General features: G+C 51.7%; 1 protein-coding gene across 1 annotated transcript; it reads right to left on the bottom strand.

Moving 5' to 3' along the window:
• Nucleotides 1–12,707: 12,707 nt before the first annotated feature.
• On the bottom strand, nt 12,708–18,811 carry CLEC3B (C-type lectin domain family 3 member B). Its single transcript, XM_052641567.1, has 3 exons — nt 18,559–18,811; nt 16,387–16,485; nt 12,708–13,226 (listed from the first exon to the last, which is right to left on the bottom strand). The coding sequence occupies exons 1-3, from the start codon at nt 18,665–18,667 to the stop codon at nt 12,826–12,828; spliced, it is 609 nt and encodes a 202-aa protein (XP_052497527.1). The 5' UTR covers nt 18,668–18,811; the 3' UTR covers nt 12,708–12,825.

The raw sequence follows: 18,811 nt of genomic DNA, 5'->3' as shown, positions 1-18,811 counted from the left end.
TTTTTTTTTTAGCCCCCACCCCCCCCAAAGAAAAAACATTAGTTAAAGAGTGAAAGAGCTATTCTACCGCAGGCTTGGGTTCAGTGTGTACTGTGGACCCTGGGCTGGCTCCCTGGATCTCAGGATAGCAGGCGGGTCCAAGTCCCTCTAGGGTCCCTTTTTTTCCTGGACACATTAATTGCTTGGCTGCCTGCCACTGGCAGCGTCACCAGAGCTCTTGGCAGGCTGAACACTAATCCTACCTTCCACCTGGGAGACTGGGAGGGAACCTGCTCTCCAACCTCCTCCCAAGGCTGCAACCCCCACTCACCCCCACTGATGGTTGCAGCTGCTACCCAGGAGGCCCCTGCTGGTATCCTGAGACCAGTGAGCCAGCTGAAAGTGAAAAAGTGAAAGTGTTAGTTGCTCAGTCCTGCCCGACTCTTTGGGATCCCATGGACTGTAGCCCTCCAGGCTCCTTTGTCCATGGAATTCTCCAGGCAAGAATAGTGGAGTGGTAACCATTCCCTTCTCTAGGGGATCCTCCCGACCAACGGATCCATCTCATATCTCCTGCGTCTCCTGCAATGCAGGTGGATTCTTAACCGTCTGAGCCACTACGGAAGCCCAGGGGGCCAGCTGAGGGAAGGATAATTGGGACATGTGAACTTCAGAGGTGATCCTTTCCAATCAGGAGTTAAATTGCCCTCACTTCCTCTTGAAACGCAACCCGGTGATATTTCTGCAAATAACAGTCTTTTTGAGAAACACTGGCAACATAAATACTTCCAATAATGAATATGAAAATCCCTTATACCTTTTAAAAAATGTCTAGTGTCAAATCAGTCCAATATATCCAGGATAAAGCTGTATTTTCAATTATATTTTTCTTAAAGCAACATGGGTAACAAGCTCCTTTTGCGATAATGAAGGCTTTGTCTTTGGTGTTAAAAAAAAAAAAGATTATTTTCTCCAGACCAGGGACATCAATTTTTAAAATGAGAATTTACACTTGCTACAGATGCTGCAAGCTGACTTTTTGCACAAATAGATCAAGATGTTTCTGTTTGCCTTCAGATCCTTGCCAAGGGTTGAGCGATAATTGAACATGGCAACAAATCTGCTTTGATCTTCATGAGGAATTTCAGTGTGGGTAGCACTCAACTGCCTGGTATTCATTCTGCTGTGGATCCAATTCAATTCAGTTATCTCAGTGTACTCATTAAATGCCTACTATGTGTAAGACATAAGTGTGGGATTGTGGGTAAGACTTAAGTGCGGGCTTCCCTGGTGGCTCAGCTGGTAAAGAATCCACCTGCATTGTGGGAGACCTGGGTTCGATCCCTGGGATGGGAAGATCCCCTGCAGAAGGGAACCCATTCCAGTATTCTGGCCTGGAGAATTCCATGGACTGTATAGTCCATGGGGTCGCAAAGAGGCAGACACAACTAAGCGACTTTCCTGTGTAAGACAGTATGCTAAGGCTGAGTGCTGGTGGAGGAGAAGTTACCATATAAAGTGCTATGAGGGAGGGCTGAGACACAGGGTGGGGGAGGAGAGGAGATGACAAAACTTCAGCGGCAACATCTGCTCATTCATTCAACAAGCACTTCACCAAGTGAGGCGCTGGATGTCTCGGTTCCATTAGCTCCTTTCTTGAGTGGTTAAGACGTTTCTAAGCCGGAAGAGGAATGAATTGTGAGGCTTGGCTGGAGAGGCAGTCATAAAATATGGTGAGTTCTTTGCCAATTTTTAGTCACTTTTCCCAACTGTAACGTTTTGCTTCTCGCCCTGCTCCTGAGGCAACAGACCATATTGAAAGTATTTAGTAAACAAGCTACATTCATCTATAAACCAAGCAATACATATTGTGCTGACTCCTCAGCTATATGCTTTTTTCACTTCGATCATTTTATTTGTTGATTACCTTTGGCTGTGCAGAGTCCTTGTTGCTGCCTGACTTTTCTCTAGCGGTGCCGAGCGGGGGTTCCTCTCCAGTTGCGGTGCGCAAGCGTCTCACTGCTGGTTTCTCTCGCAGTGGAGCCGGGCTTTAGACACCGGGGCTTCCTTCAGTAGTCCTGGGACATGGCCTCAGCCACTGGGGCTCCCAGGCTCTAGAGCACAGGCTCAATAGATGTGGCTCGCGGGCTTAGTGCTCTGAAGCATGTGAGATCTCCCCAGACCAGATATCAAACCCGCGTCTCCTGCTTCGGCAGGCGGATTCTTCACCCCTGAGCCCTGAGGGGAGCCCTCTCGGTAATATTCTTACACAACGAACTTTTCGCTGAGGATACTGAAAAAAGAAAACCATGCTCTTTGTCGTGGCCCTCAGGAATGCTGATGACTGGAGTGGCTAGAATGTTCTAGAGTCTATGCCTGTAAAACACAGGTCACCCCCAGGATTTAACCTTGATTCCAGATCTTTGCACAGAACTATCGCCACTTTAGGAAGAGCAGCCTACTATTCTCTCACCTGAACTGGAGACGAAACACACATTCAGGCCCCCGAGGAATAAAAGGGACCAAACAGCCTCAGTTGGGGAGGGCGGAACCCTGGGGCTTCCTGGATCTAACTCGGCAGGCCCAGAGTTTGGGGGTGAGAAGGGCAGGCTCGTCTACAATGCTTTAGTCCCATCTCAAGTTCCTGAACTGTCATTTTCCAGGTCCCCTTTCCCGAGTTCTTTGAGGGCCCAGAACATTAGAAAGAGGGTCTCTGAAGATCATGGCTGTGCTAGGGCTGAGCTCCTGCAGAACAAACACTGTCCTCCTCTCTGAACAGCCACCCTCAGATGCTAAATAGGGGGTGACCTGAGGACAAGGGGAGGGAATTGATGAGCTCTGTCTTGTCGGTTGGTCAAATTCCAGCAAATTCCAGAGAAAGGGTTCCTGTCACAGCGACCACTAAATAAAGGACTGTTTGTGCTCAGGGAGCACCTTCCCCCCACACGCGTGTTCAAGGACTGCCTTCAAAATGATAGCAACACAAATCCCCACCCAACCAGCGATCCTGGATTACCTCAGTTACCAATCCTTCCAGGCCTTTCTAGCTTGAAAAGCAAAACTCTCATCTTTGGATTGTGAGGCAAGGGTCTGAGGCCAGACTCATCCTCCCAACCCCCTTCCTTCCACCCTGTCTCCCTGAGGGGCGGGGATGAGACTTATCTTGAGACCTATTTTTAAACCAACTGCCTGGCTCTCTGCCCTGCCTCCCACTTCTAAGCCATCATTTTAAACTATGTTTAAAGTGGACCACATGGGGACAATTAAGGCAAAAAATTCCTAGGCCTGAGGGGCCCAGAGGATGAGAAAGACCTTGAGGAGAAGTGAGGGAGCCAGAGGTCCAAAGAGATCTTCCCTGGTGGCTCACGGTTAAGAATCTGCCTGCAATGCAGGAAACATGGGCTCGATCCCTGGGTAGGGAAGATCCTCTGGAGAAGGAAATGGCAACCCACTCCAGTATTCTTGCCTGGGAAATCCCATGGACAGAGGAGCCTAGAGGGCTACAGTCCATGGGGTTGCAGAAGAGTTCCAGCAGCAGCAGCAGCAGAGGTCAGAGAAGGGGGAGGTTCTGAGCGAGGTGTGGGGAAGGGAAGGGAGAGGCAGGGGGACGTCTCCCGGGGGGAGGCTGGCTCACTTAGCCTCCTGGTGGCAAGTCCAGACTGCCTCCCTCCAGGCCACCTGCCAGGATCCTGAGACCCAGAGAGCCAGCCGAGAATCAGGAACCACACCCTGGGCCGCCTTCTCGTGTGCTAAGTCACTTCAGTTATGTCCGATTCTTTGTGACCCCATGGACTGCAGCCCTCCAGGCTCCTCTGTCCATGGGATTCTCCAAGCAATAATACTGGAGTGGGTTGCCATGCCCTCCTCCAGGGGATCTTCCCCACCCAGGGATCAAACCTGTGTCTCTTAGGTCTCTTGCGTTGGCGGGCAGATTCTTTACCACCTGGGAGGCCTGCTGCCTGCAAAGAAGCGTCCCATCACATCCAGGTACAGGTGAGGAACCTGGGGCCCTCCCCAGGGTGCAGAAGTCCAGGTTTAAGGCCACCAGCATGTGGGTAAGGACACTGCCAGACCCCTAGTCAAGGACAAGGGCAGATTCCCCGTGACACTGCCGAGGGCCTTTCTGGTTAACATTTTCATCACTGGGGGCGACAGAGGTTGCTCCACCTAGGTTTGGGCCCCTTTCTCCTTTGGAGCTTGCACTACCCCACCTGGGGCCCCTGATCCACCCCCAGTTAAAGCACACAGCGAGAAGTGCCAGCCGTGTGGCAGGACGGGTGGCCTCAAGACCTTCCGGCTAGCGGCACCATTCAACACAGGCAGCCTCCCGTAGCTCGAGCTGACTTGGCCCAGGGATGATGCAGAGAAAACCTTCCTACCGCCTTTCAGTTTCTTCTCTTTGAGCTCACAGTTCCTTTAGTCTGGTTCCTTCTAGAAGAATGAGTTTTTCTAACTGGTGTCCTCTACTTCCGCCTTTGAGTTAAAAGGTGAGCCATTAGCTTTGGACTCTTAAGTCTCTGGAAGGTGACGATCATTATTGGTCTGTTTTTGCTCCTGAAAGCTCTGTGCATTTCTCTTTTAATTAAAGTACAGTTGATATACAAAATTATGTAAGTTACAGGTGTACAATATAGTGATTCACAATTTTTAAAGATTTTACTCCATTTATAATTATGATAAAACATTGGCTATATTCCTCATGTTGTACAAAATGTGTTAGTCGCTCAGTCATGTCCGGCTCTTTGTGACCCCATGGACTGTACGCCGCTAGGCTCCTCTGTCCATGCAATGCTCCAGGTAAGAACCCTGGAGTGGGTTGTCTCTCTAGTTGTGGTGTGAGTTTCTCATTGTGGCGGCTTCTCTTGTTGCAGAGCACAGGCTCAATAGTTGTGTCCACAGGCCACAACCGTGCATATAAGTCTTCCCGAAGCAGGGATTGAACCCGTGTCCCCAGCACTGGCAGGCAGGTTTTTTTTAGTTTGGAAGATAACTGGTTTACAATATTGTGTTGGTTTCTGCCATACAGCAACACAAATCAGTCATAAGTATACATATATCCCCTCCCCTCTCCCCTCCTAGCCCACCGCTCTAGGTCATCACAGAGTGCCAGGCTGGGCTCCCTGTGTTATATAACACCTTCCCACTAAGCAGGCAGATTCTTAACCACTGGACCACCACGAAGCCCTGCAAATATTTTTTGCATGCCCACCATTGTGCATGGCTTGCTGTCATCCTTGACTTGTTTCAGACTTAACTTTGCAGTCCTGTGGAGCTTCACTATATTTCCAGTTGTGTACGACTTGTTCGAGCAACTTGAGTTAGATTGGAACCCTACTCAGAAGATTCATGTACATCTTGGCTCTGTGTCCTGAAACCTTTCTTTTTCATCATTGTCTTGCCTTTCTTTTCTTCTCTTTTTCTTTCATAGGCTGGATTCAGCACCTTGGAGACAGACTCAGGACCTGACCATCTGTGGACCACCTGTGTGTGCCCTGTAGCCAAAGACCACCAAGAACAAAGTTGGATTTACTGATCTTTTGCAGGGAGGGAGGCTGTGTACATGCACAGATAAGGAGTCATGGGGCCTCTCAGCACAAGGGACTTAGAATAGAACATGGACTTGTGTTAAGTGGTGTGTGGGAAGTTTCAAGGAAGAAGAGGTTTGCTCTGGATTGAATGGTGTCAGGAAGCAGGATTCTACCACCAGGAACTTCAGTTTTTATACAGAAGGTGAGATGAAGGCATCAGAGCTAAAGCCATGGTTGTGAAGAGACAGCTGTCACTTGGGTTAGTTGAGTGATTTCTCTCGTGTGGGCAGAGGCTTAGTTTGTGTCTGTGCTCAGACATGACTGCAGAATGGTCTTGTTTTGTCAGGCTTATCTGAAGTTGGTGATGGGTGAGACTAGCTCTGTTTGAGAGGAGAACGTGGCACCTAGCTCTGAGTGCCTGGCTGGGGGGAGCTTGATGCTAGGGACTACTTTTGTCTTTGTCATTACAAAGGCAAAGCTTTGATCCTCCAGTCCAGTCTTCTTTATATCCTAGTCTTGTATCTTCATGATGGGATACGGATCCTCACATTTGAAGAGGAGGAGGAGGGACAGATGAGAATGAGAAGGGGGATCTGTTTATGGTGGGGGTGGGGTAAAATAGTGTCTTAGCTTAGAGGATTCATATCTCTGTAACCTAAATGGATCCAGGATTCCATTCCGCTGCCTGAACAGAATGATATTCCAAAGCCATGTTAAGCAGACAAGGGAAGGAATTAGGATAAGCTTCCTATGTAGGTGCCTTGTGAGTTACTGGAGGAACTTCCAGGTCGAAGGGTGGGGCAGGCATAAGAAGCAGCCGTTCTTATTACAGATAACCCTCACTTAGAAAGGTAGTCCACTCTCTTCGGAAACACAGGGTGATTGTACATTCCAGTTTTCTGGTATATCCTCGATTTAAGTAATGTAACTATTTGATACCCTACATATAGTTTGGCTACATATTATATTGTTCTATATAATTTTTTTAGAAGTGCAAGAGAGTAACTGAGGGAAACACCTGTGAAAGGTCAAGGGCTCACGGGAGCAGGAGTCGGCAGAGAGAGGCGTCTTCAACACAGGTCTGACCCTGTGTGAAGAACAGCAGGGGGAAAAGCAGACTGGGTAGGAAGAACCCCAGACTGCAGCACACTTCTGAGACAATTGAGCCCAGGCCTTTGGAGAGTTCCCAGGCTAAACTTTCCACTTAGAGGGGTCACCTCTCCAGAGGGAATGGTTCAGTACTCAGTCACTGCCCAGAGGCAGCCAGGGAAAGACTGGCCTCTGCCCCTCCCCAGACAGCCCAGGCTATCGGTCAACTCCTGTTCAGCAGAAGGTTCTCCTAGAGCCGTCTGAGCTGCACCCTCCACGGCCATACGTGTCTTCGGTCAGCAATACCTTTCTTTTTTTTACTTTTTTGAGTCACTGAAGCAGATCAAGTCCTCCCAGAAGAAGAGGCCAAGACAGGATTAGACATGCAAAAGATTTGTTAAAGGAAATGCCTGCGGAGGATAAAGGGGGAAGAGAGGAGAGGGGGAAAAAACCTATACAAATGTGACTTACACTGTGAATAAATGCGCTTCTATAAGTTCTTTGTTGTTTTAAGCCTCTGTTAAGACATATGCCCTGAATTTGGGCTTGACAACTATGGTTTCTAAGTCGTGTTAAATGACAATACTGTAATTTAGGAAGGGCAAACAAGGTGATATGGGCTTCCCTGGTGGCTCAACAGCAAACAATCTGCCTGCAACGCAAGAGTCGCAGGAGCCACGGGTTCCATCCCTGAAGATCCCCTGGAGGAGGGCATGGCAACCCACTTCAATATTCTTCCCTGGAGAATCCCCAGGGACAGAAGAGGCTGGAGGGCTACAGTCCATGGGGATCACAAAGAGTCAGACACAGCTGAGCGACTTAGCACGCACTCACGCAACAAGGTGATGGAGGCACAGGAGAAGGGGACCTTCCTCAAGCTCACCTACGTCTGTGCGGACCTCGACCACCAGCGGGACACACGACCTAAAAGCAGCGGGAGGGCGACTGCGCAAGGAGCGAACACATGCTGCTAAAGCGCCTGCGCAAGTCCTAGACTGAGGCTCCGCCCACAGTGGAGCCCCCGTGGTGAAGACGAGGCGCCGCAGCGTCGCCCTGCCGGAGATGGCGGGCAGCGTGGGGGGCGCCTGCAACTGTCAGGACCTTCAGCCAGGTGTGAGTCAAGCCTGAGGTGATCGGCCACCACCTAGACGAGTTCTCCATCACCCATGAGGCACGGCTGGTCCGGCATGGAGCCACCCATTCTTCCTGCTTCGACCCCCGCAAGTAGCTTGCTGGCCAGGAAAGGCACGGACTTGGCTTTAGAAAGAAAGAAACTGGAATCTAAAGCATCAAATCAAGATCTGCCTCAGCTACGCTTTTTTTCACATGGCTCGCTTCTGGGAGGACTTCGCATGTGCCCTCGCCCTCCCTGCTTCTCCACTTCGCTAAAGGGTAGTTTTGCCTGGCCGGGGACACTGGGCTGTCAGAGCCGGTGCCTGGGTTATTGGGGGAGTAGACGCTTCTCTCGTCCCAGAAGGAGTTCAGAGAAGAGAGAGGGCGGTCAAGAAAGCAAAGTGAGGATTTAACTAAGCGACGGTACACTCTCAAAGATGAGAAACTGCACCGACTTTCTTTCGCAAGCAGGACAGGTGGGATGTACAAATGAAGGGGTGGAATATGCAGTGGGGAGGGAGGGTTTTGGGGGGTCACGTACCCGGATTTTCATCCTAGCTCCACCTTGCCAGGGGAGGAGGGATTTTTGTCCTTATGTAGTCTTGATGGGAAGTGTCATGACCTCGGTGCATGACAGGAACTTCTTATCTGCAAGGTTTTATTGTAATGAGAGCTCAGGAAGCAAAAGGTTACATTTGGACGCCAGAAATTCCTATCTCTTCCCACCTTTCTTTAGCTGTCTCCAGGACACTTATCACCCCAAAATGTGTGGTTTCCCATGAGTCCGAAGGGTCCTTCTTTGTCTGCCTAAGGACCCCCTTTGTTTACAAGATATATGATTTCCTGCTGTTGGCCTGTGTGCCCCTTTTAGTTTGCACCTGGCTATCTCCCTACTCCAACATTACTCCTTCAAGGAGTCTGGACACTTAAAATCTTCTAAAGGCGAAAGTATCTATGGTCCATCTTGTTTGTTTTTTTTTTAATTTTTATTTATTTATTGGTTGCATTGGGTCTTCATTGCTTCGTGCAGACTTTCTCTAGTTGTAGTGAATGGGGGCTGAGACGCTGTTGGGGCGGCGCTCCGGCCTCAGTAGTTGCAGCGTGATGCGCTGAGCAGTTGCGGTGCACGGGTTAGTTGCCCCAGGACATGTGGAATCTTCCCGGACCAGGGATCAAACCCTCATCCCTGCGTTGGCAGGCGGATTCTTAACCACTAGACCGCCAGGGAAGTTCTAGTCCATCTTCTGTAACTGCTTTGATCACGAGTGTTGTCCCTGCCTGTGGGTGGAGATCTCCTTCCTGTCTGTGAGAGACGGGGATCTCAGGGTGGTTTACGGTTTTGGAGGTGGAGCGTGGGGAGTAGATCCAGTGGATGGCGGCACCTCATCTTCAGGTGGGATAAATTAAAATCCCTGATGCATCATCATTTGAAGAGCTGGAATCCAAATCCAGGGTTTCTTCCTGATCGGCATTGCACCATCCATGAGTAGCTTCAGCCTGGTTTAAGGTTTTCCCGGCGGAACTTGCTGATGAACGGGAGGAAACACTAGTTTCCCGATTTGACTCTGGCTTATTATCTGGCTTGCGTGTCTTAATCGGAAAGACACTTTCCTACTACTACTGCGCAGTTGTTTTCCCAACAATGCAAAACAGGAAAGCCACCCTTAGAGGATACAACCAGCCCCATCCCTCTGTCTTTGAGCAGCCTCAGAAATGCCAGGACAGTGAACACCTCAAGAACAGGATCCAGGGCTTGTGGCCTAGCTTCTGTCTGAGCAACTGGCATATGGAAGGAGCTCAGTACTTACTAGCTGGCTGTTTGGAGAAATGGTTTGCACAAAGCTCTTTCTGCTAACAAAGTGAGACTCTTCGGCTCATTCTCTTGCAAGCTACATGACCTTGGCTAGTCACTTAGCCTCCCTGGGCCTCAGTTTTTTTCATGTGAAGATTGCATTGATCTTTGAGCTGTTTCTCCTGTGACTGTGTTCTCATGCTGTACAAAACAGCAGTGCATTCTAGTGGAGAAAATGGTTAGTTTCATAGATTGTGTCATGATTTTTAGCATGAAAGAGACTCATAAACCGTGCTTTTCATGAGTCACCCATGAAAAACAGGTGAAGTAGAATCTAATGTTAAGCTTCAGAAATAGCCCTGGAAAATCTGGGTGGAAAATGTGTTTTTACAGAATTCCTTTCCAGCAATCACAAATATACACCAATGCACATGACCATCAACTCCTTTTCACAAAAGTTTCACAGTCACATCATGAAATATCAGAAAACTTTCTTCAAGATTCAGGAAGGACTGAATGTAAATAATAGATAGTACATGGGCCTTGGAACTCAACAGACCTGAAATCCAGCCCCATTCATGGATGTTCTTAGAAAAATTATCCTCTCTCTACTGTTTTCTTCAACTATAAAATAGGCTTAATAAAAGCGCTCTCCTAGGTTAGTATGACTATTGAGTGAGGTAATTCATGAGCTGTTGTCAGGACATAGGAAGGGGGTTGTGGGTCAGTGCCCAGCATACAGTAGGAATGCACACACTGCTCATTTTCTTTGTTTTTATGAATACTTCCACCTTCTCTCAGCAAAGCCAAAATCCAAAGAATGTGCCTGGAGGTTGTGTGAGGACACATGAGTGGTTTAATGTTTTCATTTGAAGCAAGTATGTTTATGTGTGTGAGAGGGAAGCTCACATTCCAGGGGCCGAGTCTGACCAGAGTTTGAACCGGTCTTCTTTGCCATGCAACTAGCAATTATGCAGGAAAACCTGTGGTTTAGGGAGGTTGGGAGAGACTGATAGGTGAGTTGGCAACCAGGAAAGATAGTACTGACACCTTGATTAACCTCTTCTCCAAGGCAAAGAACTGGAAACAGCTGAACTTGCAAAAGCTTTTACCCAGCGTTTTGCGTGACCGGCACCTACAGCAATATTTCAAATTGTCCCTTTGTTGGACATCCTCAAAATTTTTGCACACCAGGGCAGCACATGGTAAAGAGGGAAATGCGTGATGATGAAAGAGGGCTCTACCATCAATTCTAATAAAGAGTAGTATAGAAGCTGAAGATCTAGAAACCAGTACCTTATTATTGTTTATGCACCTTGGAAATTTTTAATTTTATAGCCAGTGCCATAAGGAATAGTAAGGTGAGTGAGGCATTTAACTGGGGTACAAAATTTAAGGAAGTGCCTAAAAAACTCAGTAATCATGATACAAAATATTTGAACACAGTGTTTTAAAAAATAAAAATTGATGCAAACAACAACAACAGGTCAAAACTTAAAGCAAGATCCCAGGGCAGATGTACCCTAGCTTGAAGTCCATGAGTCTCAGTGTCTTAAAATCCTAAGCACTTTCGCAGCTGATTAAAAATTGTCAATGATTCTCTTGCTTATGCTGCCACCTGCTGCTGAAATCAGGCAGCGCCACAGAGGCAGTTCTCTACCAGGACCCTCTCTCATAGGCGAAGGCCTGGTGCCCTCTTTCCGGCATCCACCCAGTGCAGGAACTTTGAAAACCTGTGGCCTCCTACATCCTGCTAGATAGCTGAGTGGGGTAAAAAGAGCCCAAGACTCAGCCAGACCGACATCTGCATCTCATTTTTGCTTCTCACTTGCTAGGTCATCTTGAAAAAAAATCACATCGCTGTTCTGAGCTTCAGTTTCTGCATCTATCATGAATGTCTTCCATCATTACATCTTCCTAAACTGTTGAATTACATGAGATGGTTTCCATGACAATGTCAGGCAGGCTGTGTGGCACAAAGTAGACACACAGAGTTCACTGTAAGCCACCTCCCCCAGCATAGCCCACTCCCCGTGATCAAATCAAAATATCATTAATTTACCTCTGAAGGCAGGACACACTCAAAGACGACCAGGGAGAAAAGATATGGCAGACATGGCTGATCTGGGAAGACCTCCCCTAAGCAGGTTACTAGAGCTGGGCCTACATGGTTGGATGGGCCAGAGGGGTTCATGGGGCCACTTGTCTGATGTTTTATCTCAGGGAAGGTCCAGTACCATGAGACAAGCATCACGGTGGTGGTGGAAAGGCCAAGGCCCTGGTCATCCTGGCTCTGTGACCAACGGAAGTCACTCAGCTTCCCTGAGCCTCAACTTCCGTTTCTACAAAACTGAGATAATAACATGCCTGTCCCTGGTGGATAAGATTAAGTAAGATGACTTATTTAAAGTTCCTGCGATTCAGTGGGCTCAGTAAGTGGTAGCTGGTATTTCTAGGATGGAACTTTCTTTGAGGAGCAGGAAGGGGGTCACACCAGTCAGGCAGTGTTGGCCGCTCTCATTTTTGACTCCTGTTCGGCAAGAGGGGGGATGCAAATGTTCCCTGTGGCAGACCGTGCTCTCACCCTAACAGGACTCAGCATGTCAGTGCACCCCAGAAATGAATCCCCAACAGAAAAGGGTGGGATGGGGGTGTCCCTTCTGCCCTGCAGTTGTGGAGGGGATGCTGGAGTCTTATGATAAGAAGCCTGGAAATTGGAATAAGGGCTGTAACTTAGATAAGAATAGAGTATCAGTGTTCATTTCCAGACCTTGAGGAAACCTCCATGCTTCCATGAGAAAATGTCCTTGCTTTCAGGAAACACACTTAAGTATTTAGGGGTAAAGGGGCAATCACGTCTGCAATTTATGGTCAAACGGTTCAGGAAAAAATAAAAGGATAAGCAAATGGGGGAAATATTAGTGTTTGTGGAATCTGGATGAAGGGTATTCGGGAATTCTTGCAAATCTCTCTGTAAGAGGGAAATCAAATGAAATATAAAGTTGTTTAATTTTAAAAAGGCGGCAGCAGTCAAGGGTTGACACCTCCCTTCTGTTCTCTTCCTCCCTCCCCTACTCTGTGCACCCAGCTCACCATCCTTCACCGCCTCTCTGCTCACCTCCTAAGAGCCTTCTCCCAGGGACCCCAGAAGGGCACCTGGACTCTCCCCGCCCATGGGAACCGGCACAGACTGCAGCCACTCTCCATCACGGTGCACCCACTTTATTTGCGAAAGGAGGCGCCCAGCGCGCGGGGGGCGGGGAGGTCCCCGCACCCCTCCTCCGGGGCTCAGGATCCCGCGCCCGGCCCGGCCCTCCCGGCCCGCTAGACGATGGCGAACTGGCAGACGTAGGGCAGCTTGTCCCGGCAGCGCTTGTCGAACCACTTGCCGTTGGCCGCGCCGGACAGGGTGGCGCAGTTCTCGACCTTGCCGCCGTCCGGCTGCGCGGTGATCTCCGTCTCCCAGTTCTTGTAGGCGATGTGGCCGCCGGTCATGTCCACCCAGGCGCCCTCGGACGCCATGTCGTTGAAGCCCAGCCAGACCTCGGCCTCGCTACCCACGCTCTGGCGCAGGTACTCGTACAGGGCGTCGTTCTCGGAGCCCGTCTGCGGGGTGCCCAGGGTGCCCCCGCGCGAGATGCAGTCCTCGCTCGCCTCGTGGAAGGTCTTCGCCTGGACGAAGGCCAGGAAGCACTTCATGTGCACCTTGGTACCCTTCAGACAGACTGGGGGGGAGAAGTGGCCGTCACCCCAGCTTCCCCAGCTGAGAGCCCACTGCCAGGGGCCGGCTCACCCCCTCCACCAGCCCTGTCCGCAGCGGAGGGGCTCCAGACCCAGCCCCGAGGGCCCTGCTGTGATGGGCACTGAATCCCAGACCGCCGATTCACAGGGTGTGGAGCCCCTGCTGCTGGGCGTGGGCTCAGCCCCCTCCGCTGAAGACAGACGGCCCCTCCCTCAAGGTCACACCCCTCCCCTGGGTGCCCCATCCAGCTCCCAGGGGGGAAGTGGTCATCTCTCCCCCAGGCAGGTTAATTCTGCCTTTTAGCAGAATTAAAAGGCCCTCTCGGGGCCTTTTAGCTTGGAGGGTGCACAGGGGGGTGCAGAAGCTGGCCTTGGGTGTCCCTCTGCCCAGTCTGCTTCCCACCGCCCCCTTTCACAGCTGGGACCCCAGACTCTCCCTGATGAATGAACCCCATCTCAGAGTGGGCTTCCCAAGGAGCCCCGCCAGAGCCACCCGCTCTGATCTTCCTCACGCCCCACTCTCCCTGAGATTGGGGCCAGGGGACATGCTGACCCAGAGTCCAGACCACACTCCAGGTGCCCAGGACCCCAAATCCCTGCCCCAGGAGCCCAGACAGGCTCCCAGCGTCTGCCAGCAGCCTCTTCTGAGTCAGTGCTCCTGAGGGCTGGTTGGAGTGGCAACTGGGAGCTCAGTGCTGAGACTGGCCAGGCCCCGGACAGAAGAGATGGCCCAAGCAGGGGGCCAGAAGCTCAATGTCTCGGGCTCAGAACTCTGAGTCCGAGAGTTCCAAATTTGATTCTGGCCTCAAAGGTTGTAATGAGGGTATTTATTTGGTCTAGTTAGGGATATAGGCTGTTTCTGCTTAGCAGTTTATTCTTTAGCTGGGTTTATAACATAAATATTTAGACAGTTGGAGTGTATGTCTCCATTTGTCCTCTTGCTGCTGATCCTCAAAATTTTAGGGGTGGGTCTGCACTCCACCACCACCCCCTCCCCTCACTCACCCGCTCACTCTGTTACTCTCACTTAACACACTTCTCTGTGCCCCCGTGAGCACCGGACACTCCTGGAACTCTCAGCTCCAGGTCCGGAGCATCACCGAGGTGTCTTCACTCACAGACACTGTCCCAAGCCGGTCAGCCCTGGCACGTGCTCTCGTGCAGTGCCTCCTAGCCGGGCTTCATTGCCCTTCCCAGCCTGGCCCCACACTGTCTTTCCTTCCTTCTGGGGTCACTGTGAAATGCCACCTAGACCCCCTTGGGGTGAAGGCCTGACCACCCCAGCTGCTGGGAGCACTCAGCCTCCCTTTGGGGATTGCCTCAGTGGAAGATAGGCCCTCGCCCACAGCGTGCCCCTCCCCGGAGCAGCCCCCACCCAGGGACCAGCCCATGAGCCCCCTTGTCCTGACTCAGGACAGCTCTGAAGGGCCCTCCAGAGGTCAGGGCTCCCTCTGCCGTCTCTGGGGCCTTCCCTGAGATGCAAGGCCCTCTGCCCACTCCTGAGTCCTGTCTCTGCCCTTCTGATCCTGGGTGCTGATCAGGTACTGGTCCTGGGAGGTGCTCCCTCATGAACCTCCTGCAGGCCGAGCTCCGCCTCAGGGCGGCGTCCTGGGAGCCCCGCCCACAACGCTAACGTAGTCCTCAGGGCGTGTCAGTCCGCAGTGCCTTCCCATTGTAACCGACCGTTTCTCACTCTGGCCTCCTTATGATCCGGTGGATTGATGCTGGCCCTGCCTAGCCCTGCTCCTGCTGTGCCCTCTGCTTGGAATCCCTCTTTATGTTCCTACACCTGCTTTAAGGGTGCCAGGGAATACACTGACTCCATGAATATATTGAGGCCCCAGAGCAGGGCCCCACTGGGTCACCTGTCTCTCTTTGTGCGTGGCAGAGGCTTGCTAGTTGGGGACCTCACGGTGCGTTTGTTGATTGGGGGAGAGGAAGGGCAGATGGCGGGAGGGAAGGATTTCTCCCCTAACCCCTCATTCTCTCAACTCTTTGGCTAGGTCAGCAGAGCTCAGAAATGCTTTGTGTGGGGTTCTTGGCGAGGTGATTTGCAGCTTGTCGTAAAGGAGAGGGTGATGAGAGGGAGAAGGCTCCCAAGAAGACCGGGAGCCCATGAATCTTCTGGGAATCAGCAAACATGGAGGGGGTGTTTGGATCTCCGTATGCCATGGACTTGGCACAGGGAGGTCCCCACGACATCGCCCGCCTCAGAGGGCAAGTGGCATCTGGGTTGCATGGTCTTTGCATAAGTGCAGAGCTGAGTCATGAGACCTTAGAGCTTGCCCTGCAAGTCCAGCCCCAGCCCTTCCACTTTACAGATGAGGAAACTGAGGCCCCGAATGGCACTGTGCTTATCTTAAACATTCCCCCATGTGTTAAGTATTACTGATTGTCTGTATTCTGTGTCCTCCAGGGCAAGGCCACGGAGTAGGTGAGTGTGAGGTGTGTGAAAATTGGAGACAATATGAAAGGAACTCAGTGGAGAGAAAGAGAGTGGGTTGTCCAGGCAGGTTGGCCAGGAAGTGCCAGGGCAGGTGGCTGTGAGCTGAGTGTGTCCCCAGGCTCCACAGCTGGGTGTTTCGTCCATCCTGGCTTAGCTGGTTCATGCTGGGTCAGGAAGACCAAAGCCCACCTTTCCTCACACCCAGCATGCACTGGGCAGGCTGCCTCCATTTCCACCCTAACCTGCACTTGCCAGCCAGGGGCGTATGGGCAAAACCAGGGCCTCTCTGTGTCTCAGCTCCCGTCTTTAGAATAGGGATAATAAATCCTGCCCCAGTGTAGCGAGGATGACTGAGGGTGGCTGTACAGCAGGTACACAGGTGTTGAGGCGCATGCCCTGCGGGACCGTGGGGCCGGCTGAGTGCAGGGTCTCGGGGGGCTCGTTAGGATGGCCTCTGCCCCACCAGCCCTCCAGGGCTCATGCTTCCAGTGGGCGGTAATGGATTCTTGGGGGCAAGTTCGTTGTCCTTTTGGGACATTCCTGCTTCCACACATCAGGACATCTTCCTGAGGCCTCCTTGAATCTGGTGCCCTGGACTAGGGGTGCTGGGCCAGAGGCTAGAGGCGCATCCCTGACTGCGGGCCCAAGCCCCTGTGTCCAGCGCACCCCTGCCTGGAGAGACCACCACGTTCACTCACCCGTCTGCAAGGCCTGCTGCTCCTTCAGCAGGGCCACCTCCTGGGCCAGGCTGTCCAGCTGAGTCTTGAGCTCCTCCAGCATCTTCGGACTCACGGCATCTAGGATGAAGTCAGAAGGAAGTGGGGACAATCCCGTGATGAAGGCAGTAGGGATGAGGCAGGGCAGGGACTGGAGGGGTGGACCACCATCAGCCACAAGGGGACAGGGGATGACCCCTCGACCTTGATGTCATGGCAGACTCTGTCTCTCTCTGTTCCTGCCAGTGGTCATCCAAGGGATTGCTCGTGATTTCCCTTCTGCCGGGGACCCTCCTGCACTTGCTTTTGCTAACGTAATGCAGTGTAGGAGGGATCAGATGGGATGGCGACAGGCAGGGGTGGGGAGGGGGTGCAGGCAGAGCCTTCAGTGACCACCCCCGACCCCAACCACCCTCCCAGCTCCAGAGGAGAACAGAGCACAGGAAGCAGGGCCAGGGGCCCCGGAGACCTCCCAGGTGTACTTTCCCGGAGGAACAACACGCAGACCAGCAGGGCGGGCGGAACAGGGAGAGCCAGTCAGGCACTCCGCTCTCGCTCTGTCCGCTGCTCTGCGGGCCTCCAGCGCCCTGGGCCTCCACGGGTTCTGCACGGAGACCACATGGAGCTGGGGTGCAAGTGTGACAGCTGCAGAGGGCCAGGGCATTGTCTGGTGTGACCTTCTTGTCCATGTGATGAGATCTGTGATTTACACGTTCGAATAAATACATACAGCATCTTTGGTAAACTTGAGAAATTAGCAACTCTTTTCCACATTTAAAAATTCTGTTATTTGCCTTTGGAACTGTGTATCCTTTACAAAGAACATCCTTGCTGGCAATTTTAGGTAACATTTGTGGACATACCGTGCATGCCACGAGTCCTCTTTTTTTTAATGAACATTTTGTAGAAGGTAACAGAGCCATATAATTTTTAAAGACCCAAACAGTTCAATATGTTCAAGTCTCTTTCCCAGTCAATCTGCTCTCAGCTCTCTAGTTGCTCTTCCCAGAGACAATCACTGTTGCTAACTCTCGTGAATCCTTCCAGAAAAGTTCTATGCATATACAAGTAAATATGTATTTTTTTCTTTGAAATAAATATAATATTTTTATATAAATCCCTTTTTCAAAACAAATGTTACATAAGTATCCATTCTGTTTTGAATTTTTTGTTGTTTACTTTATGAACTGAACCTTGGGGATTATTCCTGTCGGCACCGGGACCCGCCCATTCTGTGTCGCAGGCCTGTGGGGCTCCGTGGTCCTAAAGTGCCCTTGCGTACATCGTCCATGGACCGTGGGCGGCTGTCCATTTACAGTGGAGGCTCCGGGAGGGGCCTGAGGGCAGCTATGAGCCCCGGCCTTGCCTCCTCTGGGCCCTTGGCCCCAGGCCAGCCGTTTGCTTGCCTGCATCAGCACTCTCGTCTGCTGGGGGGTGACAGCCCCCTGCATTGCCATGACACTCCACTAGTGTTGTCTCAACACAGCCCGGGGTGACCTCACTGCAGGCCTGGCTCCAAGGGCAGGCCTTGCTGAGGCCAGGGCCGCCCAAGGACACCCCGGGCCCAGAGGCCGTGGAGGGAGAGCAAAGCTGCCTCCACTGTCCTGGTTCAGCCTTGAACAGTTTCATTTCCTGAAGGCTGTGATGCACCATAGAACTACAAACCGTCCGTTTTTCCTTCCCCTGTGCATTACATTATACCCTGTGTTCCAGAAGCCTTATGTGTTTTTCTATTGTTAAATCCTCCCAACCAACCTTTTGAGCCAAGGCCCCCATCTCTGTTTCACAGTTCAGAAGCCTGAGGTTCAGAGACGACAAGGTGGAGCCTTGTCAGCCCTCCCGAGAAGAGTCGGACATCTCCAGGCTGCCGAGCCAAAGGTGTGGTTTCTCTTAAAATCTGGGGGAGGTGGGGGAGGAGTGTGTGTCCGTTAAGGTGATCTGGAAGGTTCTTTCCGATTCTAAGAGTCCATGACTCCGACAGTCTGACAGCTGCCCCTGCGGCTGGAGAATTCACCCAGGTCCCAGTTGGTGGGGGTGGGGGTGGGGGGGGACTTCACTGTTCGCTGGGCTCACGGAGAAGGGAAGGGAAGGAGAAAACAGAGGGTGAGGGCCAGTCAAGGAGAGAGCGACCAGCTCCCGCACCCACCTCCTTACCTTTCTTGGCATTTGCAGCCTTCTTGACCTTGGCGGCGGGGGCCTCGGCGGCGACCTGGGTCAGGAGAGAGAAGACGCAGAGGAGCACACAGGGCCCCCAGAGCTCCATGCTGCTGCTGCTGCTGCTGCTGCCTGCGGTGGGCCTGGGTCAGAGGGCACTGGCCGCTGGGGCCCGAGCTGCGTGTCTTAAGGCAGCGGCCACAAGGACCTCTGTCCAGGAAACCCTCCCAAAGTCGGCTGCAGGAGAGCCAAA

Source organism: Budorcas taxicolor, chromosome 1 (assembly GCF_023091745.1).
Source record: "Budorcas taxicolor isolate Tak-1 chromosome 1, Takin1.1, whole genome shotgun sequence".
Classification (NCBI taxonomy): domain Eukaryota; kingdom Metazoa; phylum Chordata; class Mammalia; order Artiodactyla; family Bovidae; genus Budorcas; species Budorcas taxicolor.
Note: the sequence above shows the minus strand (reverse complement) of the source record. Positions and strands in the feature narration are given on the sequence as shown.

Coding starts and splice junctions, on each gene's coding strand:
- CLEC3B (XM_052641567.1), bottom strand. CDS start 18,667: ATGGAGCTCTGGGGGCCCTGTGTGCTCCTCTGCGTCTTCTCTCTCCTG. Junction 16,486..18,558: donor GGCTGCAAATGCCAAGAAAG/GTAAGGAGGTGG, acceptor ACTTCATCCTAG/ATGCCGTGAGTCCGAAGATG. Junction 13,227..16,386: donor GCAGCAGGCCTTGCAGACGG/GTGAGTGAACGT, acceptor TCTCCCCCCCAG/TCTGTCTGAAGGGTACCAAG.